Source organism: Myotis myotis, unplaced genomic scaffold (assembly GCF_014108235.1).
Source record: "Myotis myotis isolate mMyoMyo1 unplaced genomic scaffold, mMyoMyo1.p scaffold_m19_p_13, whole genome shotgun sequence".
Classification (NCBI taxonomy): Eukaryota; Metazoa; Chordata; class Mammalia; order Chiroptera; family Vespertilionidae; genus Myotis; species Myotis myotis.
Genome location: NW_023416317.1, coordinates 8,850,159 through 8,873,996, shown reverse-complemented (window position 1 = coordinate 8,873,996; position 23,838 = coordinate 8,850,159). Strand labels below are relative to the sequence as shown.

Here is a 23,838-nt window from a genome sequence, read left to right as displayed (position 1 = left end):
AATGGGACAGAGAAAGAAGGGAAGCCAACCAAGGGCATGCGAATGAGCAGAGGTTGCTGCAGGCAACTGTTGCTCAACCTCGGTGGAATCCTGTAGGAAACTATTGAACACACCTGAAAATTCCCCCACAGAGGTGCAAGGGCGCTGGAGTTTTATCCACCAATTTTCATGACACGTTGGTTGGAAGCTGCCATGGACTTAACTCCCAGGGACTTCCCTGATGCCTCAGTCACAGGCTGAGCACATTCCTGCTCCCCGAGAAAGCCCTCAGTAGAGAGACTTGGGTGTTTGAAGGGAAAGCCTTTGGTGTGTACAAGGACTGTCCCCCTAAGGCTGCAGGTGGCCTCTAGGGTGGGCAAGGGGGTTTAGGTGAAACATCAACAACCTCTGTTACAATAAAGAAGTGAATGAGAGATTGAGTGGGTAAATGGGTCAAAGAATGAATAATTGTATCTCAATGAAATCAGCCCAAGGTGAGTATATGACATAATAGGTGCGACTCAGTGAAACAGCCCAGGGTTCTTGTCCACAGGGGAGAGTCAGGGGAAGTCCCCTGGTGGCAGTAGTGTGTTTGGAACCCAGTGGATTGTGCAGCTCTCTTCCCAACCAAGGTTCAGAAGTATTATGTTGGGAATTGGCCATGGTGGGTATATTTACACCATGGCAATTGGTAAATGCTATAGATACAAGCTGTGCTCTCTGGCTATCTGATTGTCAGCACACACTGCTTGGTGGTAATATGAGTACCAGTAGTTGGTCCCAATCTCCCAATACCTTTTGCAACCAGTCTCCTTACTCCCACTTACTTCTTCCAAGACCTCTCTCATGCCTGAGGTTGTGTATCAGGCCTTGGAAAAGGTCCCCTCCTTGACATCACTGCAGGCTACAGAGTCCTATGAGAGCCATTAATCAGCTTGATTGCCTGTCCTCCTCCAACCCATTGCTTTCAACTATGCCTTGCAAAGTAACCAGAAGTAGTAATAGCAGCTTTCATTGATTTTCCTTATGTGGGTCAATCAGTTCCAAGGAGGGAGCTGCTTGCCCTATTTCCAGGGGAAAATCTTTAGTTTCATTAACTGTGCAAAGATATTCCTGCTATGGGCGATTTTGGCTTGTGGATACTTATTAAGCCAGAAAATGCAAGGCAATTCTTCTGTTCTTATCCACCTGAGTGTATTTCTAATCAGGCTACAAGCAAGGCGAGTCTCCACCAGCCAATTCTGTCCATTTAGAGAGTAATATGTTGTTGTTAGGAACCGAGCCATACATCATTCAAGACAGTAGTAAAATGAGAGTTTATTGCAGGAGATTTGTTTGGGTCTCCTGAACTGAAGGGAAGTAAGTGATTGGGCCAGTGGTTAAGGTATTGATACCTTGGAATGTGCTAGAGGTGAGGAGCCTGCTTTGTTTGAGGAGAATTGGGGGTTTTAGGAAAGATGGGAATGCAGAGGGTGGAGAAGTGAACTCACTCAGTGTAGACAGCCAGGAATGGGACCCGAGCTCTGGTCTGCCTGATGCCAGGACTTCTCGTGTCACCACCTAGGGTGGGCGGCTGGGCAGGGAAATTGGTGGGAGGATTTCCAAAGGTCCCTTCCACTCTAGGTTTCCATTCGACACCAAGAGAATGTTGACCCTCAAAGAATTTGCAGTTCCCTCTCCCCACTGTCTTAATGCATTCTAGTTTCCAGGCCAGGCTCAGCTGATGTACTCTGAAGGAGTTGATTTCACACTCTCAAGTACAGAATCAACCATCCCTGTAATATGTCCCTCGCTCAGCAGGGCCTGACGCTGGCGTGTTGTACAGATATTATCTGTTTAATCCTCGCCTCATGATATTATTGAATTTGGTATTGGTCACACAGTATGGTTTCCCTTTAATCAGTAAGGACTGTGGGGAAAGGAGAAAGTTAACCAGAAATCCCACGGGCATCATATTTAACTCCCATACAACATCTTGTTCTCAGAACTCAAAAGGAGTTAAAAATAAAACCACAGTGATGTGTGTGGTTTCAATAGTCTGATGCCTGCTTTCTGTGCATTTAACATTTTGAGCCAATTAAATACATAATTATCATTCCATCTTAAGTTCATTACATGGTGGTATTAATAATATCTTACTATATATAAAGCACTTTAAAATAAGACAGAATGGTAACGGCAACGTCTCTGTAGCCATTCAGTGCTGAAATTACCAGGATTTGTCTTTCTACTCTCGACTCTAACTCACTACACTTCAATATTTCAAGGAATTTTTAAAACAGCAAACTGTTGAAAGACATTATACTATTTATTGGGCCACATCTTTAATAGAGGAATATAATACTAATCACGCACACAACCCTTACACGCGTGTAAATACCACATGAATCTCTGCATGAATTGAGAGGGGGGCTGCACATGAGTACCTACCCCACCTCATTTAATTCTCTCCTTGATTCAGGGAGACAGAGGGTTTCCCTGTTTTGAGGTGAGGAAGCTTGGACAGGGAGTGCTATCGCCACAGCCACACCACAGGGCTTGGGTTCCCCCACTCCATTCCCACTTCTGGAAGACATGCCAGAGGTGCCATCCTGACAAGACACCAAGGGCTGAGCATTGAACAATTAAACTCCCTTCCCCTTTATTCCTACCAATACAAAGCTGCCAGAGGAGCACTTGGTCATGGGAAGTAGGCACATGCATGCCGCAGCGACAAGAGATCAGGGTCCCTGTGGCCCTGACATTCATGGGCTTCGTCCCCAGAGTTGCAGAGTGGGTTGCAGTAGCTTCTGAATGCCTCCCAAGTCCACCTGTGAGTCAAACTAGGAAGAAAAGCAGTAAAAGCAGAAATGATCAGTTTTTCTGGAGCGCCTGGGTCTTGCTTCACTGTGGCTGGTGGTTGTATAGATTGGCTAGGGATGAATAAGTCTAAATTTCCTATTTGATGGAACATCTTATGAAGGCGCTCATCCACATCTATTTACAGGAATAACATTCGAGAACATTTATTGAGTGCCTGTGCCAGGATCTGTTCTAAATGTTGTACACACACTAACACATAGAAACCCATTTTGTTATGACCATATCTACTATAGTTTTCTGGTCAAGTTATTTTCATTTTTAAAATACTGATTTTAAAAACTAACGACTCAAAACTGTCATGCACACAAAAAGTGATCCACAAAAGACTGCTTACCTCATGAAGGTTGTATCATCAACCAGCCTTTGCCTACTAACGTTAAATGGCCAATTGGGACGGACAGTTCTGAGGCTCTTCTTCCTTCACTGACTGAGTGAGGCGGCAGGTGTGATGGGTAATACCTGTTTTGCCTCCTGAGCAGGCCCTGGTGACCTTACCAGCACCAGCAGCCTTCTTGTCTACTCATATTATGAATAGCAAAATGACCCAGAGGACTTCATATCAATGCTATTGTATTGATGAGGAAACCAAGACATAGGAAATTAAGCAACAATGCCAAAGTCACATTCCAGAGCCTGTTCACTTATAGTTATTGTAAGGCATCAATAACTCCTCCTGCAATGCAAAGTGAGCTAGTGTTTCTGATAGCAAGGGTGGGGGCAGGGGGGTGGAGAACCTTTTTTTTTTTTTTTTTTTGCCAAGGGCCATTTGGATATTTATATCATTCAGGGGCTATACAAATTATCAACTTAAAAATTAGCCTGCTATATTTGGCCAAGAATTTCATTAATTCAACCATAATGCCTTGGCGGTGCCAGACCAAATGATTTCGCTGGCCGGTCGTTCCCCACCCATGCTAATAGGGACCCCAACCTATGGCAAGAAGCTGAATTCCAAAAGTTAAAATAAATGGGAATATTACAGTGTGGGTCAGTGTGGTAAATGCATTTGATTGCCTTTTTCTTTTAATAGCAAAGAAATTCTTTTGAATTTAGTTACCCTGAGTGGACAAAGTTGGCATTTTCTTACTTGCCATCTTCGGCTATGCCTGCCCTCCCATCTTCTTTCTTGAAGACGTCTTTGAGATTCTGCTTCTAATTGTCAGTGCTTAGTTCTCCCAGATCCAAGTTCTGTACCAGTCTAGCCCATGACATTAATAGATAACCAGCTGAATCTTTCAACAGTTGACTTAGAAAGAGCAACTCACACAGAGATGTGACCACCAAGGCTGGCTTGAGGCTCACACACACTGAGACCTGGTGCTCTGAACTGGCACCTCTCAGATGCTCACCTACTCATCCCAACCCTTTAGATCTAACATTCTCTGATCATAAGGAAAATTCAAATATTAACTAATTCAAAATTCCTATTCTTTTTTCAGCTAATGTTGAACCCAACTAAAGGATTAACTTATGATTTATATATGGGGAACTGAAAGCTTTGTCAAACTATCAAGTTGAGGCAAAAAAAATCTTTTTTTGTCTCAGTACAAATTGTAATGACTTAGAAGCCCCACAAGATTTTTGCACTTCTCAAAGGGCCCTGCCATAGCCCACGTGGTCCAAGTGGATTACCGGTGCTCATCACCTCAGCCCCAGCTCTGTGAGTGTGTCCTCGCCACACGTGAAGACCGGGCATCTCACTCACATCTGAGGCACATGCAGGAGTGGAGCGCAAACCAAAATGGAGCGGGCGGATACAATGGAAGAACTAATGCATTTGTTAGAGGAAACCCCCAGGGAGGCTGCAGGTCTTACTTTCTTTCCTCTCAAAGCTTTTAGGGGTATTGTTGAAAAATCTATATTTAAATCTATATATAAACATCATCCTGAGGGTCTGAGTAATCTCCGAACTCAATATTTTTCACTTAATACTTTTACTAGCCTTTCTTTTTCTTTATACTTTCTAGCAGTGATATGAAGTGTCTGAATGGAAGGGTATAATGGAAAAAAAGCCAACAACACATCTCTAAAAGGCTTTATATTAAAGATGTGAAGAGAAAGAGCAATTAAAAAATATTTTTCTATTTAAAATCAGTAAACATAAAAACATGTCAACAGTAAATACAGATCAAGTTGTTTCTGGTGTTGGTGCTTTTAAGGCAGAGGTCCTCAAACTTTTTAAACAGGGGGCCAGTTCACTGTCCCTCAGACATTCCACACATGTGCACTGCGGACCCAGATGAGTCGGCTGCTAAGCAGGACAGGCAGTGGTGGCAAAAACACCCGGCGGGCCGGATAAATGTTTTCGGCGGGCCGCATGTGGCCCGCGGGCCATAGTTTGAGGACCCCTGTTTTAAGGATTAAAACAAACTGATGATATAAGTAGTAAGTAAGCTGCAGTTATAAATACATTATGGTAATTGCTCTTAAATGCATATGCTGTGTTTGTTTTCTGGATAACTGGAAAAGATCTATTCTTCTTATAAACTAGAGGCCCAGTGCATGAGATTCGTGCACTTGGGGGGTCCCTCAGCCCGGCCTGCACCCTCTCACAGTCCAGGAGCCCTTGGCGGATGTATGACTGGCGGCTTAGGCCCACTCCAGACAGCCTTAGCGCTGCCAAGGAGGTGGGAGAGGCACCCGCCACCGCTGCTGTGCTTGCCAGCTGTGAGCCTGGCTCAGGGCTTCTGGCTGAGTGGTGCTCCCCATGTGGGAGAGCACTGTCCACCAGGGGGCAGCTCCTGCATTGAGCATCTGCCCCCTGGTGGTCAGTGCACATCATAGCGACCAGTCATTCTGCCTTTCCGTCAATTTGCATATTATCTTTGTATTATATAAGACTAGAGGCCCAGTGCACAAAATTCATACATGGGTAGGGTCCCTAGGCATGACCAGCAATCTGTGGGGTGATCAGGGGGCCCCCACTGGCACCTGCCTTGGCTGGCCTGGGGCCTGCGAGCTGGGGGCAGCTCCTGCATTGAGCATCTGCCCCCTGGTTGCCAGTGCACATCATAGCGACCGGTCATTCTGCCAGTGGTTCCACCATTCAGTTGATTTGCATATTAGGCTTTTATTATATAGGATTATGAGTTATTGTCAAAATAAAACAAAGCATTGTTTTCACATGCTTTATCTTGATTAAAACTATCATAACAAAAAATTTTGATCTTGTCTTTTTAATAATTACTTATTTTGAAAGACAAACATGTTTATTGTAGAAAAATACAGAAAAACAAAAAGAAGAAAGCCAGAGACACCTCAAATTCTTCCCACCTGGAGGTGTCCATCATTAACCCCGTGGTGTGCAAAGCTTTCCACACTCTTTGGTGTGAAATGACAACTCCACCTTCTGAGGCCTGGCAGCCTTTACACACTCAAACACAGGTGTTTGGCCTCTTGATCAGTTTATCTCCAGGCGAAGTCGCTCTAGCTGGCCAGACTGTTTCTGCAGATGCCACCTCCCTGTTCTCCACCATCACCCTGCCTTCATCTTCCAGCCTGAACCAAACGTTAGCAGAACCATAACCTCTCTCAATCCACCACGAAGCTCCTGCTGATATTTCTCATTGGATCAGCATCATTTCTAATACTTTTTGTTTTGTTCTTCACAGCTTTTTGCAATATTTGCATTTTCAACATGCGGTGGCTATTCTGGAGGCCTGCGGCTGAGTGTGGACTGTGTCAACAAGACGGACAGTGACCTCAGCATTGACATAGCGTTTGCCTACCCCTTCAGGTAAGGCATGGTGGCTCGTGCCTGCTGGCCACGCAGAGAGGGCACTATCTTCCTTCCATCGTTTCTTAAAAAATAATGCCATCTCCCAGGGACTTCTGGGTAAACAGAAAGAATTCTGCCTGAGCCCACAAAATACCCAAACAAGTAGAATGCCCACCTGCTATCCCTCCCTGAGAAGATGAGTTGTACCTTCAAACCAGATGAGTTGTGTGAGTTGTACCTTCAAACCAGAACTGATTCTCCTCCAAAAAACTGCTACAAGTAGTCCAGTACTGCGGGCTATCGACAGGGAGACCTCAGTTATACAATCCTTTCTCCCATCCATAGTCCCAATCTTAAGATCTCCCAAGTTCTAAATAGGATTAGTGTCATCTCTAACTTCATACTGACTATGCAATATTGGCTGATAATGTATCTGATAAGATTAATTTTTAATATTATTTCCAGGTGTCAGTCACTTTACTTGCTGTTTACTTGTTAATTTCATTTAGTCATCACAGTGACCGTTGAGTGGAGCACAATTACCATCGCCATTTAAAAATGAGGAAACTGAGGCACAGATATGTTTGCTCACATTCCCTTGGCCAGTAAATGGCAGAGTCAGGGTTTGAGCCCACCTGGGTTGAGACCAGTTGTTTTAAAACCAGAGCTCATGTATCTATTGCTATACTTAGCTTGAGATAATTTCTTCAATATCTCTATAAATTCAGACTGAAGGTAATACCTTATCTTTGTCTTTGCCTTATTCATAAAATACGTGCCAGGGCTTGTCTTGAATCAGACATGTTGTGATTCCAATCCAGATCCAATGGGGATTAATTATATTTAATTTTGAAATAATTTACTTACAAATTTTTGGCGCCAGATAAGTAGTGTGATGTTTTTAAAAACAACTTTCAACACAATGTTTGCATCTTATTAGTGCACTCTCTTGCTTACTTCAATTTAACAGACATGCACGGAATAACCACATGGAGCCAGACACGGCACTGGCCCTAGAATTGCAGAGAAAGGTAGACACTGACCCTCAACACTTTTCTTACTTGGGCAAGTGCAGCACTTTCCCAAGTCTCTCCATGGAGCCCTAGATATTTCATGTTTCTAAGGAAGGAATAAAAGAAGGAGGGTGACCAAGTGGGAGGGAAGAATTTAAAAATTATATAGTCAAATAAGTTTAAGAAGACTTCTTAGCACTTCACCCTTCTAATGCACACTTTGAATCACCGAGAGAAGCACAGAAATGAGTTATTGAGGAAGTTGGAGCAGGGGAGGGAAGGGGCTTGAAACATCCAGCTATTCTTTCTCAGCCCTCTTCCTGCCACACACAGAGCACCCTCCCCCAGTGCACTCCCTTACCCTCCACCCAACCCTACACTGCTGTGCTATTCCTGGGAAATCTCCTCAGAACCCTAGGTCTCCTAGAAGTAATTTAAACTATTGTTCTAAAAAGCAAGAAAGCTTTTTGCCACTGTGCTTATCACATCTGTACAACATTTACTGTCTACTATTCAGGAACTTACTCAGCCCACAGAGTGCCTTGCAGCTTTGTCCAATTAATGCCCATCTAGGAAATACACATACCATTCCAAAGAGGCTAGGTCTCACTAGAGGTGCAACTTCAATGACACATTTGGATATTTTAAAGTGTTGTGCCATTATCTTCTTGGAGAAGAGCTGAGTGGTAAGCAACGCATCGAGAACTTGTGCAGCTCATTTTGAAGTCATTAGTATCAAAAGAAGTTGGGTTAGCAAGATGTTAGTGATGTAAATCATAAAAAAGTTATTTTCTCCTGGAACTTCATAAGCCATTGCCAATGATTTGATCATAATCTTGAAATAAAATGAGAGCACTCAGCTGCTTCAAACTACTCAGTCTGTTGCAAACATAAGGAACACAATAAACTCTAATGCCAAGTCATTGGAACAAAAACAATTACAGTAGTTCTCCCTTATCCTCAGGGGATACATTCCAAGACACCGGTGGATGCATGAAATTTCAGAGAGTACCAGGCCCTATAGTATTTATAGGGCCTATAAATACATACCTATGATAAGATTTAATGTATAAATCAGGCACAGTAAGAGATTAACAACAATAAAACGGAATGATTGTAACAATGTGGTGTGATAAAAGTTGCATGAGTTGCGCTGTACTCCCCCTTCTTGTGAGGATGTGAGATGATACAGTGCCCATGTGATGAGATGAATTGAGGCGAATGAGGCATTATTAAGTAAAGTAAGGATGACCTGAGTGCAGCCACCGCCATATTGCTGCAGTCCATCTAATAACCGAATCGCGGGGGGGAGGTAGCGGGGAGCGTCTACAGCGGAGACGCTGGACAAAGTGATGCTTCACATCCTGAGCAGGACGGGCACCGATGGCATGGGTTGCATCACGCTACCTAGAGCAGCACGCAACTTAAAGCCTATGGATTATTTATTCCTAGAATTTCCCATTTCATATTTTCCGACCTTGGTTGGCCATAGGTAACTGAAAAGTAGAAAACAAAATTTCAGATAAGGGGGGATGGCTATCGCTTGTAAATGACCTCAAAGGAAGCTACTTAACTTTTTTTTATCAGATGATCACATGTAGGATAATATCAGTTTAGCAAATGCTAGGTGATTTTTATAAATTTGTGCTGCTTCCGATAAATATGCCAAACTATGTGACTCCTTCACACCACTACATGTACTCATATCAAAAGGAATTTACATTCAGCAACAATATCACTTTATTATGGGAATGAAATATTTCTCACCTGACCTTCCTTTTGATTTGTGGTTAAAATGAACAAGTAACATTAGACGTTTTCTCATCTACCAAAATGTACTAATCTGGTAAAAACTTTTTGACCAAAAAGTTTTTGGGGAGGACTTCTGGATTTCTAGGTGGTGAGATTATGAGTGAATTAAATACAGTATTGTTTTTACATTTGTCTAGTTTTTGCAGATATTCTACGATAAGCTTTTGAAATTTTTTACACTGTGAATGTATTGAGGCAAACATAGTATAGCTTGAGCTATAGAGACAAACTGTCTGGGTTCAAATCCCCCCGGTGCTACTACTTACTAGCATAGCTGTGTGATATTAAGAAAATTGCTTACCGTTTCTGCTCCTTATCTGAAAAACAGAGACAATGTCACCTATTTCACAGTAGTGTTGTAGTAAATGAGCAACATATGCAAAATGCTTAACCCAAGGTATAGCATTCAATAAGGTCTCTTTTAGTATATTATTATTACTTTCATAATCAAGAAAGGGTAATTAAAATGAGAGAACTAAAAGAAATCATTATTCTACTTAAATAGCAAAATTACTCTGAACAAAAATAATCCCTTTATTATGTAATATTTCACCCAGAATGGGAGCTCCCCAGCCCTCTCTGTCCCAATATGCAACATTGAAAGGTGTGTACATATTTAACTGTCTTACATTTATTAACTTGCTCTTAGTTCTTATCTATAAAGCGTATCTGGGTTGTCATTGGAGGTATTATTATCAGGCTCATTGTTAGTTTCGTTTTTGGGTTCTTTTTTCTCATTAAACTATTGGGAGAATGGAAACCTCCCAAAATGACAGGACGAAGCGCGCTTGGTGCCGTCAGCGTGATGCTGGTTGGTTGTTGGAATGAGTGGGATGGGAGAATGAAACTTCCACTCACAAGAATGTGAGTCTTGTAGTTCTTGAAACAGAAAATTAGAAGGATGAGCCTCCGTGTGGAGGGAAAGATGAGCTGGGGCTGCTCATCTGGGCACCATTGTGCAAGGTTCTCCTTTTATGACTCCAGCCGCCTGTCCTGCGTCAGAATCCCCCTCCGCCCATTTGGAGTGTGGGCACAGGTGGAGGTTGACACCAGGCAAGCTGTGGAGTCCGGGCCATTATCTAGAAATGCTGGCTCTGTCGGGGGAAAGGCATTTTTTCCTTAAGATCCATGCACTAGAGCGGTGATAATGAACAATACTTTTTATTTTACCATAAGGGCCAATTCGGGGAAAGTAAGTATGTTAAGGGCTGCAATTTTTTTATATATCTTGTGTCCAGAAAATGCTTCATTTGCAATTACATTTAAGCATTCCTTTATTGTTTCTCATAACCAAAGGATTTCACTCTTTTTGGCAAAGTTTTAGAAACTTCATTACTACAGTATCTCACTTTAGTGTGCTTTAAAGTAAACTTTGTGTGTGATGAGATGCGGTGATTCCATGGGGCACAGAGTTGGGGAGATTTGAAGGTAGAGCAGCTTAAGGGCTGATGGTGGAACTCTTGCCAAACATCTGGCTTCCAATCCCAGTTCTGCCACCCAGCAGAGGAGCAAATGATACCCACCCCCCTGGCTTTAGCTTCCCTGATTATAAGAAGAAAATGTATCACTTTCCTCAGAGTGTGGTTGTGATGGATCAAATAAGCCATCTAAGTTAATTGTGTAACCCAGAGTCTGGCACACATCAAGTGTTCATCAGTTGTGTTATCCTGGTTGTTGACATCGTTAATAGCACCTCGCGCAGGGAGCTGGCACCAGACGACAGCTGTGGCCAAATACAAGGACAGCGATTTCTGCAGCGAAGAGAGGAGCTATCATATGTAGGGAATGTCTGCAGAGATCACAGGAAATGGGGCAAAATGGCTGCTGGCATGATATGGGTCCAATGAAAAAAATAATAAATGGCAAATTATTCTACTTTCACTCCACTCTGCTGTTTGCCGCCCAACATATGTAACTGCTAGTTTGGAGCTCTTGTTGCAATACTTCCCCAGAAGAAGAGTGGTGGTGGAGAATTAGATGAAGGATGTCTTGGTTTGGGTTCTCCCAGAAGCTCACCCTGATACAGACATTTGTAATTTTTTGGACAGGTGATCCCTGGAAATACCAGTGAAGTGTGGGGAGTGAGACAGGAAAAGGAAGAAAGCCAATAAAGAGTGGATTAATGGGCAAGGTACCACTGTGGGCAACTGGGGAAACCGAGACTTCTCGTAACTGTGGGTAACATGCTTCACAGGAATTCAATCAGGCAGGCGATGAAGCTGTGGTAATTATCTACCTACTCCTGTTGGCCATTGGTCAAAAGTTGCTTCTGACCATGGCCAACTAAGCATGTGCTTGCAGCCCAAGAAAGCCTTCGGGCAGAGATCTTGGATGCTCACCTATATATACCAAAATGGTGGGTGCCAGAGAGATCCGGGTGGTCAGCTGACGGCCTCTCATACAAGGGGGAGATTCTCTAATCATCTTTCCTACATCAGTGAGTGACCCCATGTTGGATCCTTTATTCATTCTCTCAATAAATATTTCTTGAGCACCTACAGTGTACAAGGCCCTGAACTATGTAAGGCTTGGTTTATATTGGTTGGTAAAGTGTACAGGACCTTTCCCTGGTGAGATTTATAATCATATGGAGATGAGAGAAAGACAGTAAAGACACACACACACACACACACACACACACACACGGCAGTGGTCATTTCTAAGAAGAGGGTGAACATAGTTCAGAGATGGAAAGTGGGTGTTGATGGGTGTTGAGGGTTAAAGGATACCCGGCTATAAACACTCCAGCAGGGCTTCCCTGAGGACATGGCATCCAAGCCATTCAAAAGAGAAGCAGAAAGAAAGTCCTGAGCAAAGGGAGCGACATGGACAAGTTGAGAGGACAGGAAGGGGCCAGCGGGAGAAGCCCGTTTTCAATGAGCTGCTGGGAAAATCTCCCTGATGGCGTGACATTGCAGCGCAGACCTGCAAGAAGAGTGGGAGAGCCAGAGAGTGGTGCCTGGGAGAGACCAGGGCGGCGTATTCCAGCGAGGAGAGGGCAGGTGCGGAGGCCCGATGTCTGAGTTTAGGGACATAAACAAGTCATATATATATCAGTCAGGGCCCATTCAAAAGAGAGCTCATGTTAGGTGGCTCAGTTTATTCAAGTAATACAAGGAAGGAACTAGGTAGAGCTTTGATGATTGGAAAGGGAACCAAGAGGCAATCCAGAGGTTAGCACCTGTGGGAAGCTGCCCACACCCTGACGGCTAGAGCAGGGGTTGGCAAGTACCAACCATGAGCCAAATTCAGCCAGCCCACTGCCTGGTTTTATAGTTCACAAGCTAAGAGTCTTCAAATGATTACATTGTAAGTACTACATAACTACCAACACAATATCCTTGGTTTTGTCTGCTGGCTCATAAAGCCCTTAAAAAAATAAGTTTACCGACTCCTGGGTAAGAGGCATAAAGGGAGGAGATGGTCTTATTAGAAGCACAGATGGGCCTGTGTGGTAGAAGCGGGGACCACAGAGGCTTCCAGGAGGAGCAGGAACCAAGGAAAAGATGCAGCCACTGCTGGAGATGCTGCCCAAAGAGCAAGAGGAAGAGGCGGAGAAATACCCTGGCTCCTGCCCTCCATCTCCCACCAGAGCTCCCACTGGGGAAACCTAACTGGAAAGCAGTTGTTAAGGGAATCAGGCCCCAGAGATGCAGAGCAGAGCAGGAGAGGAGCAAAGCATGGGATTGAGGAAAAAACAAGCAATGACTAGCACAGAGTTCCTCTCAGAACCTCAGTTTCTTCATCTATAAAATGAGAAAAGTGGGTTGAAGCTTTCTTAAGAGAGAATGAGACCTGAGACTCCTAATTACATGAAACTAGAAGCACAGCTGTACTTGCCCTCGGCCAGAGGGGCTGGTAGTGCCCCAGCCACTGCTACTTCAGAGAAAACAGAAAGAAATGTAAAAATTCAACAGAATTACTTTATACAGGTCTCTTTCTTTCAGCTTCATGGGGCTTGCTCTGATATTTGTTCTATTTGCATAAAATCTGAACAGGCTTCTAAAGACCAGGGTGGGGGCACGTCTTGAAGATGATCGTAGGTTATGCAACCAAGGCGGCTGTTTGTGGAGCTCCCCAGGGGAGGTGGCAAGCGGCAGAGATGAAGTCAGCAGACGCTGAATGAGCCTCACTGTAGTTCTCGGTCACACTCTGCAGTGTTCCAGGCCGGGCATGGCCGAGTGTGGTGGGCAGCACCTCATTACCTGGGAGAAGCTCCACAGCCTAGGATGCAAAATTTTATACCTTTTGGAAAGGTATAAAAATCCATTCTTCCTTGCATCTGTTATCATTTCTAGAATGGGGGTGGGAGAGAGAGAAAGAGAGACTGACTGTGAGTTTCCTAGCAAAGGACAAAGGCATTGGGCTATTTGAACAGCCCAGGAAGGCCCGAAGGAAGCATCCCACTCACAGCTACATGTATGTCCTGTCCCTTGAAACTGTTAGATGCCTGATCCCTGGTCCCATGAAGCCCCTTCTGTTTCTTGCTCTTCCGGAACCAGAGAAATGTTGGAACATTCTTTGTGGCCCCTGGAGCTATCAAGCAGGTGTCAGTTGAGTGGCAGAGACCTGTGTTCCCTTTCCTCCCCCATCCCACCACCCCTGAGAGAATGGCGTCTCTCGGGGCCACTGGTCAAACAAAAAGGAGGCAAGAGCTCAAGCTGGTGGCTTGCCAGATGCTTACCAGTCAGAACTGAAAAGTAAAAGCCTCAGAGCCTGGGATTCGAGAAGTGACGTCTGTAAGGCTGGAATTCACTTTCCTGATTCCCCACCGAGGATCCAGCTGCGGGCGCTCAGGGGCCTGCACAGGAGTCAGGACCTCAGACTCTCCATGTGTCCCTACCTGCATTTGTATCACGTAGAAAAGAACGCTTGTGAAAAATGGAGATGCCAGTATCCTGCCCCAGACCTACCCGGTCAGCATTACTGCCTTGAGGCCCAGGATCCGCACTTACCAAAGTCCCCAAATGATCCTTAGACACGGAAATTGGAGAACTGGTAACTTAAGGAGAAATAGGTACAACTTCAAGCTACAATTGTCTGATAAAAGACAAGTGTGTGAATAGCAAATAGATGTTTCTATTTTCTGTTATTCCCAAATTGCTAGTTGGGGCATATGTTACTCTTAGACTGGAAAAGAATAAACTGCCAAAAGAAAAAAAAGCAAATGGTAGTTTAAGCTGGATAGTAATGAGAAACCTGCATCAATTGTACTACCTCCCCCCACAACTCACAATATGCTTTTGAGCATGTCCCCCTCAAAAAGGTGGAAATAGTAGTGGCCTTTCCCCCCAGGCCAAGTGGAAATAAAGGTAGAAATCAGGAAGTGGGATAAATATGTTAATTCTTTCAGTGTGTGTGTGTGTGTGTGTGTGTGTGTGTGTGTGTGTCTGTGTGTGTGTGTGTGTGTGTGTGTGTGTGTGTGTGTGTGTGTTTACGATTGACAGTTATTGTTATGGTCATTATCCCCTTGTCACAACAACACTGTAACAGGCAGAGCCAGACCATTTTATTTCCCTTTATACGGAGCAGCACAGAGGCTTAAACTTTACTCAGGGTCATACAGCTAGTAAATTTCAACCTGGAACCTATCCACATCTTCTGGCTTCCATGGGTGTGTCGATGGAGTTGTTCACTCCCATCCCAAACTCTCTTCTAACAATAATGAAAATCATGAAGAAGATGATGATGAAGGTGATGACAATAATCATTATCATCATCATCAAGTAAAAGCCGCTATTTATTGATAATTTTCCCATCTAAGAAGAATTGTGCAAAGTATATCATTAAATCACTAGAGGCCCAGAGCGCGAAATCATGCGTGGGTACAGTCCCTAGGCCCAGTCCGCTATCAGGGCCATCTTCCCAGGTTGCCAGCAGCCAGCCTTGCCCCCTGCTGCCACCCACACAGGTTCCCAGTTTGCCATTGGGGGTGGGGGGGGAGGGACCAAGAGGTTGACTGGTCTCGCCTGCTTGTGGCCCCGCCCCCGCCATAGGTTGCCCGCTGTATGTGGGTCGGGGGCCTTGGTCTGGCACCTCCCGAATCCCCTGCCACCCACCTCGGTTCCCCATTCACCATCCAGCGACCGGAGCCTGCAGGCCAGGGGAAGGGACTGAGAGGCCGGCCGTTCCACCTGCTTGCTGACCCCACCCCCGCCGCAGGTCCGCCTCTGTATGTGGGGTGACTGGCGGGGCAGGGGCCTTGGCCTGGCACTGCCCACATCCCCCACCACCCACCCCAGTTCCTCGTTTGCCATCTGGCAATCGGAGCCTGCTGGCCGGGGTTGGGGGGGCGGGGGACTGAGGGATGGTCAGTGTACCTCATAGTGACTGGTGGAGTAGTCGCTCTGGTTGTTTTGCCATTATGGTCGCTGGGCTTTTATTATATAGGATAACATCCACATGAGACAACATCTCTATGAAGTAGCTTCTCTGAACCCCACCTGACAGGTGACAAAACTAAAGCTCATGGAGGTCGAGTGACTTGCCCAAGGTCATGCATCGGCCAAGTGGCAAGGCTAGACTTCGAATATCTGCGCTTGGCTAATACCAGGCTCTTCACCAGCGGCAGTGAGGTCTTTGAGCTGACAAACCCCCACAATTGCAGAGACTCCTTTCATCAGCCCTAGATGTATAAGCTGCGCCCCACAGACAGGCGAGCTGGGCAGGCGAGAGGGATCTAGGGAATGGTTCTGAGGGACATGGTGTTCCTTGGGACTCAGAATTACTTTTCCAGTTGATTTCCCAAGTCCAACAATAAACCCTGAAGGAAAAGTAATTCCAGGCTGGATCTATTACAATCACCCATTTTTCTTCTTGCAGCTATTTAGAATTTGAAATAAATTACCTGTGGCTGATACAGTTTGTAGAACTCTTTATTTTTTATTTTAAAAGATTCTGTGCTAAAGCAGCAGCTGTCACTTGGAGACTGAGTGTTAAGGAGTCACATAAATGACAGGGTTTTCAAAGAACAAAGTTATTCCAAAGGGCTTAGTGCTACTGTAGGTTCTCAGTTCCCTGGCAAGGGGGTGAATGGAGAGAGAGGCACGAGTTGGAGTCAAGAGGCCCCAGATACTAATCAGGAGACTTGAACATCCTTCATTTCGATGAAGGAGCTTTAATTAAAGTGCTCATCTGGCACTGAGATGTCAGAAATCAGTGGACGGTACAGAGAACCATTTTTCCTAATTGCAGAGTTGAGACTTCCCTGTACTCAGTCAGCTCTTGGACTCGTTAGAAGCTAGCTGAGAATTAAGCTTAACAACCTACATTTATGTTTTATTTTAGCATACCCACCAAGGGCTTCATTTTCCATCATTTCTTTCATCACCTTACATCCCATCATCTAAAACAGTTACACTTTTTAGAATATATTTTTATTAGAAAAAAAGAACACATTTTTGTTCTAAAAATCCCATTATGCAGAAATGAATGAAGTAAAATATCAGAATCCCCATTAATGTAATTTATCAGAGATAATCACTATCTAAAGTTTTGAGGTCTATCATTTTAGACATTTTCTTTGCACGTACTCATTTTTTAATGCAAACTGTTTCTGATGTAAACACTATTTTCCAAATTCTTAATTTTACAAAATTGTAGATATCTTTCCATGTCAGCCTTAATAGATCCACCACATATTTTGGCCTCATAGCTAGACCATAATTTATTGCATAGCAAGACTATAACTTATTGCAAGACCATAATTTACTAAGCCAATCACCTACTGGTGGAAGTTTAGGTTCAGTTTTTTCACTTATAAACAATGCTACAACTAACTTAGTTTCATAATTTCGTTCTAAGATAAGTTTCTGGGGCAAAAGGTATATAAGTCTTAAATTTTTATAGAATTTGTCAATTCCTCCTCAGAAAGCAATTTATATGCCCACCAAGGAGGTATAAAGGTGCCTAGTTCTCCACAATCTTCCCAAAATGGAATATTATAAGTACATTTATTTATCAGTGAGAATGAACATGTTTTATAATATAATTATTGAACGTTTATATTCCTGGCAAAATTTTTTTAAAAACAGTATGCCCATTTAAAAAATATATTTGTTTTTATTGATTTCAGAGAGAAGAAGGGAGAGGGAGAAAGAGAAATAAACATCAATGATGAGAGAGAATCATCCACCGGCTGCCTCCTACATGCACCCTCCTGGGGATTGAGCCCGAAACCCGGGCAAGTGCCCAGCCTGGGAATCCAATGGTGACTTCATGGTTTATAGGCTGTCATTCAACCACTGAGCAACGCCATCTGGGGCCATTCTTTATATCTGATTTCTGGCATTTGAACCTGATCACTTTCTCCCACCCCAGTTCCTTTATTAAATTAGTATTATTCAATTCACTCCTTTGAGATTTACTAATTGATAAAACAAACATTCACTATAGTGCCAGGTACTGTGCTTGGCAATGACTGAAATTTAAAAATGAAAAAAGAATAGGTAATCTTTTCATGGAGCTTAGTCTTTTAAAATAATACTAATACACGCGCTGGCCAGTGTGCTCAGTGTTTAGAGCACAAGCCTGCCACACCAAAGGGTCTCAAGTTTGATTCCTGGTCAAGGGCATATAGCTGGGTTGCAGGTTCGATCCATGGTACCGGTCAGGGAATGTGCGGGAGGCAACCAATGGGTCTTTCTCACATCAATGTTTATCTATCTATCTATCTATCTATCTATCTACCTATCTGTCTATCTTTCACGCTCCCTCTCTCCCCTCCACTTTCTAAAAAACAATGGAAAAAAATATCTTCCAGTGAGGACTAAAAAAAAAAGAGTAAGAAAACAGCTCTAATCATCACCTTCTCACAAAAGAGCAGAAGAAAATTCCTTCTTTTGAATCACCCATCAAAGCAAAATAAAAGAATACTAAACACTGATGAAATTAAGACACAGAGAGGTTATATGGCTCATCCCAGACCCACCGCATGTCTTTGGTTATGCAGAAATTTGTACTAATGTCCCTGAAATCTTTATCCAATATGACCATCACCCAGAGTCACAATGCAGATAATTAGAATGAAGACTTATTAATCTCTACTACTGAAAAGGAGGCCTATAACAAATTGCCTAAATTAACAAATGAATATTTACACTGTATGATAGGGCAGTTGAGGAATTCATATGCCAAATTAGTTTACATCATGGTGCTCAATAAGCCCTCATTAAATGTTGACATTGCCCAATAGTGGTTGCAAAGAGAACTCATTTGCCAACCCTTGTTCTCTCACAGATACAAAATATCATAAAAGAGCTTGTCTTTGGGTTAATTTTCAATCATTTATTTTTATTTATTTCTATGTTTAGTTTATTCCTCACCAAAATGAGAAGGGACTGCTTTCTCCCATCTTTTCACAAGTCACCACAAGCAATTGTTAAGAGTAAATACTACAGAGAGTGCACAATTAAATATGATTTTTTTTTTTTTTGCTATCATCTTAGACTGATGTGCTCTATACCATTTTCAAACCTGAAATTACTACTCTGATTACCATGGTCTCTAAGATGGAATTCAGTCTCTTCACAGAGTGAGCGTTGTCTAAAGAATGATAAAGTTTAATGTTCCCTTTTGTCAGACAAAAAAAGTGAAGCATAATATCCCAAATTGGAAGAACAAGTGCCATAGAAGAAAATGAACATAGATGCCTTATGTCGTGCAAGACTAAAGGAAAACATAATGTGAATTACTTTCTTGCTCAGGCTCATCACTAGCGCCCAGATGACTGTGTTTCTATATTTTTAAAAATCATTTCAATTTTCAACTAAATGCCTCTAACCAATAAACAGTGTGTAGCTAGCACTTTTCATAATGCTTCCAGGAAGAGAAATATGGACAGTCTGAAAAAAAGCAAAGCACACGCAGCTGTCTTTTCAAAGTACCACTGAACATCACCAGGAATCCTTAGAGACTTGTTGAACTTTTGAACTTAACCATTTACCCATTTGATCAGTAAATGTGCTGAGCATGTGATCAGAAGAGCATAGGGTGCTTGCGCTCTGCGGCAACTCTAGTCCTTGTGGCCCCACCCATCTTAGTTAATTGGGCCACATTAGTTAGTTGGTCAACATTAGTTAGTTGACCCCATTAGTTAGTTGTTCAATCTATGAATGGCTGCTGGGACAAAGAAAGGCTCATTCATTCATTTAGCACAGTTTTTTTAGAATGCCTGCCTTGTGTAAGGAACTGTTCTTGGTGCTGGAGATCCAGTGGAGGACAAGATAGATTGGTGGTAATGAGGGGAAGGAAGAGAAAAAAGAAACACGTAAACAAGCAGAAGACCTAGATCATGTCAAAAAACAGAGGCAATAACAAAAATTAAACAGTGACATGATGGAGAATAACTGGGAAGGGGTATGAATGGAAGTCCCTTGCAGGAGGGGACATTGGAGCTCAGACCTGAAAGTTGAACCATACAAAGATCTGGAAAGACATTTGTGCAGACAGAACAGCAGGTGCAAAGACGGGCAAGAGGGGAGGGGAACCAGGTATGGTAGAGGAATAGATGGAGGAATCGTGCAACAAGAACACAGGGTAAGGAGAAGAGTGGGGTGCAGCAAGGCAGGTAGGAGCCAATATCAGATAGGGCCTCATGAGCTATCTAAGACCCTTGAGTTTTATTCTCGATGTAATGGAAATTCTTTGCTTAAAGTAGGAAAGTGACAAGGTCTGATTTACATATTTTAAGAATTATTTTAGCTGCTCTGTGAAAAAAAATATATATATTTTTTAGTGGGACAAGGAGAACAGTTAAATGACTATGAATTAATCCAGGCAAAAGATGATGATTCCTTAAATAAGGGTTTCAGTGGTTGAGAGGGAGAAACCTGGAAAGATTTAGGATATACTTAAAGGTATGGTCCATAGAATGACAGAAAGGATTATGGAGAGAAGGTAAAGCAAATTATACAAATTAAGAACTGGGAGGAGTATGGTGGGGGGTTTGTGGGGCAAGGATCAATGGGACATATAAAGTTGAGATACTTAATGGATGTATTAGTTGTTTATTTTTTAAACAAATGAATGAACCACCTGTTGTAGAAAGCTCTATAGGTGACTGTTGGGCAATGCTGGCGTTTAAAAGCCAAAAGAAATATTTTCTCCTCTAAACTGTGTTCCAGAAGGCTTCAGCGCCTTTTAATCTTCTCTAAGCTTGCCTTCCCTTATTATCAGAGAACACACAATTTAGACTGTGCTCTGAATAATTTCCAATTATTTACAGCAAGTGTGCAATGGCATCCCCAGGGAAGGCAGCTTTTCATCAAATGTGTGAATTAGGACACAGACTGTACATGATGACAGTGTGGCAGGAGCAAAGGTTAGTGCCCCTTATGGACTGCAGTTTCGTCTAAGATCAGTCAACTCGCGGCATCTACGTCCTAATTTGGGAAATGGACCTAATAATCCTTATTTAGTAAGTTTTTTTGTGAAATTTAGTGAAGCAATGGCAGTTAATTGCTTATCATAGTGTCTGATACAAACCAATAATGTTTTAATTCTGTAAATAATCTTAAAGGGAAGTCGGTGGCTCAAATCAGGTGACAAGTTTGAAAACAATAATGGATTGATAGATATCAATAGTATTTTGATTAATTTATATTAGTAGAATATTACACCCAATAACTCTAGTATGTCCAGCAATAATGTAGATTGTAGATTATCATGTCCTAAACAATATTCTTATGTAACATGTACTATCCCAGACCTCTGTAGAATAGACAGTATGTCTAACAAGGTGACCTTTCCACAAGTTACTTTTGTTCAAAACTATTTTACAAAATAATGTGTTGGCAATGTTGTAAATCTTATATGCATGCATGTATTTTGGCCATGTGTCAGTCTGAGTATTTAGGCCTTTGAGAAGGTAATAAAATGAAGGGCCTTTTCCAATACTCATTTTCCTCTTGAAGTGTAAACAGTGTTAGATTCAAAGACTAGCCCATGAACTCCACATGGCATCTGTTTGAAATGAACAGCACAGATGCACGGTTAGTAATTAACAGAGACTGCTACAAAACTGAATAGAATCTACAGTGTGTCTTGACTATCGAGGCTTGAAGAAAAGCAGTTTTTCATTAGCAACAGAGACCAGGGTGAGAGAGGCTTCTGTGTGCATCCTGAAAGTTGCTTTGGGAACGTTTAGGACCATAGAAGTTAAAGGAAAAGTTCTGTACAGCATCTCATTGGCTTTCTGAATGTTTGTCTTTTCGTTGACAGGAGCCTGTCCTCATCACCTATACAGTCAGCCAAGGGGAGTGGCGGAAGGGGGGGAGTCCTTTTGTGGCTCCTGTGGACAGAAGTTTGTGGGGGAAGACACAGAGTGAGAGCATAGAGAGATTTCTGAGATGACTGAGAAAGAGGTGAAAGGTGGAAAAAGGAGATAGATTATTGAAGAGACTTAGGCAGAGTGAAAGCCAATAATGAACTGGGAGCAGAGGGGAAAGAGAGTGTGGGGCCTGCGGTAAGTGATCCGTGATAACAGCTCCCATTTACTGAGCCCCCATCCTGTCCCAGGACCAGGCCACATTCTTTACACACACATGTCATTGTCACACTTAAAGCCACTATTAGTCCCATTAATAAATGAGAAAAACCAAGGCTCAGAAGTTGAGGTTGAACCATATGAAATTGCCATTTTTATTAATCAACAGTTGGTGAATATTAGCAATTTCATGTGGTTCAAAGTAAAATCTTTATTTTATTTTTTTAAATTTATTTATTGATTAAGTTATTACATATGTGTCCTTATCCCCACATTACCCCCATCCCCCACTCATGCCCTCACCCCCCTAGTGTCTGTGTCCATTAGTTAGGCCTATATGCTTGTAAATAAGTCCTTTGGTTGATCTCTCCCCCTTCCCCCCACCCTCCCCTACCTTTCCTCTGAGGTTTGACAGTCTGATCAATGCTTCTCTGTCTCTGGATCTGGATACAGAAGGAGCACATTTTGAAATGAGGTTTCAAAATGCATCTGTACCTGGCTCCACAACACGAATTCTTTCCACACTTATCCATACAATACTGTAGGGAAGAAAAAAACATACATGTTAGGGCAGACACTTGCATCGACAGGCCCCCATGTAATTATGCAGTGGCCACAGGGAAGGAATGGTGGGCAGATTTTAGAGCAATGTAGAGGTCAGAGTATAGAGCAGGACACTCATTTGAATGCACGGTTTTTTTCCATGTCTGCTACTTGTAGCTCAAAAGTTGCCTATATTAAATACTCGATATGTATAAAAATGTTAATGCATAAGTGAAGGCCATGTCTACAATAACATGCGTGTGTGTTGTAATGCGATTTAGTTACACCATAGACATTTAACCACCTTCACTCTATAAGAGCATGATTTTATCGGTTATGAATAGCTGTGTCTATTGCTCCATTCCAGTCGGTTCTATGTTGTCAACAGCATTCTAACAGCGAGATGAGTTCAATCGATGACATTAATGCCCTGTAGAGGGCCCCTGTAGATCCTTTTATTAGTTTTTATATTTTCATGTCCCTGAAGATTTCATCCCTGAGCTGAAACCTCTTCCCATCAATAAATGCACCTCCCTCTGCTGTCCTGGACTTATTTTTTATTCTTGCTGGATATTAAGGCAACACAGACGTTATTCCTGTGCACATTGTTGCCCTCAGTCTTAGACCCTTCTCCCTCCCTTTCTTCCTTTCTTCCTTCCTTCCTTCCTTCCTTCCTTCCTTCCTTCCTTCCTATTTTTCTTCTTTCCTTCTTTACTCTTCCCTCCCTTTACTCTTCCCTCCCTCTCTCCTTTCTTTTTTCCTCTTTGGGATTCAGCCTTGTAGAGCAAATCTGAGAGGAATTGTCGATGGAACAGGCCTTTGTATCCTAAATTGGCAGTAGGATAGGCCTGGGGGTGCTGGTGGAGGAAGTATGCTTCTTTTCAAGTTTGTAATTCCTACTTCTCAGCAGAGTGCCCCAAAAACAAAATTTACCAATTGCATGCTACAAATATTTTGAGAAAAACTGTTGTGTCCCCATTAGGTGGATGAGTTAGGTCAGTGAGCCCCAAAATGGTTTTTTTAGAAACATTAGTCCTATGAAATACTTTTTATTTTTCATTACTTTGCGTGTATTATATTTATTTATTAACATTTCTCTCTTATTGACTTTATTGGGGTTACATTGGTTAATAAAATCATATAGGTTTCTAGTGTACAATTCTATAACACATCTGAATATTGTATTGTGTGTTCACCACCCAAAGCCTAGTCTTTTTCCATCACCACTTACCCACCTTTACTCTCTTCTACCTGCCCCCTTCCCTCTGGTTTTAAAGAGAGTATTCATACTATTTCAAAGAGACATCTGCATTCCTATGTTTGTTGCAGCATTATTCCCAATAGCTAAGACATCAACCGATGAATGGAGAAAGAAAATGTGTGTGTGATGGAATATTACTTAGCCATAAAAAGAAGAAAACCCTACC

At 42.7% G+C, this 23,838-nt stretch overlaps 1 protein-coding gene across 2 annotated transcripts in view; it reads left to right on the top strand.

Moving 5' to 3' along the window:
* The window catches only part of SYNPR (synaptoporin), a 268,069-nt gene that overhangs the window by 165,232 nt on the left and 78,999 nt on the right, over positions 1-23,838 (top strand). For both annotated transcript variants that reach the window (XM_036331678.1, XM_036331679.1), the window contains one exon: positions 6,453-6,577. In XM_036331678.1, the coding sequence (XP_036187571.1) occupies positions 6,453-6,577 (125 nt within the window). The remainder of the gene's footprint in view (positions 1-6,452; positions 6,578-23,838) is intronic.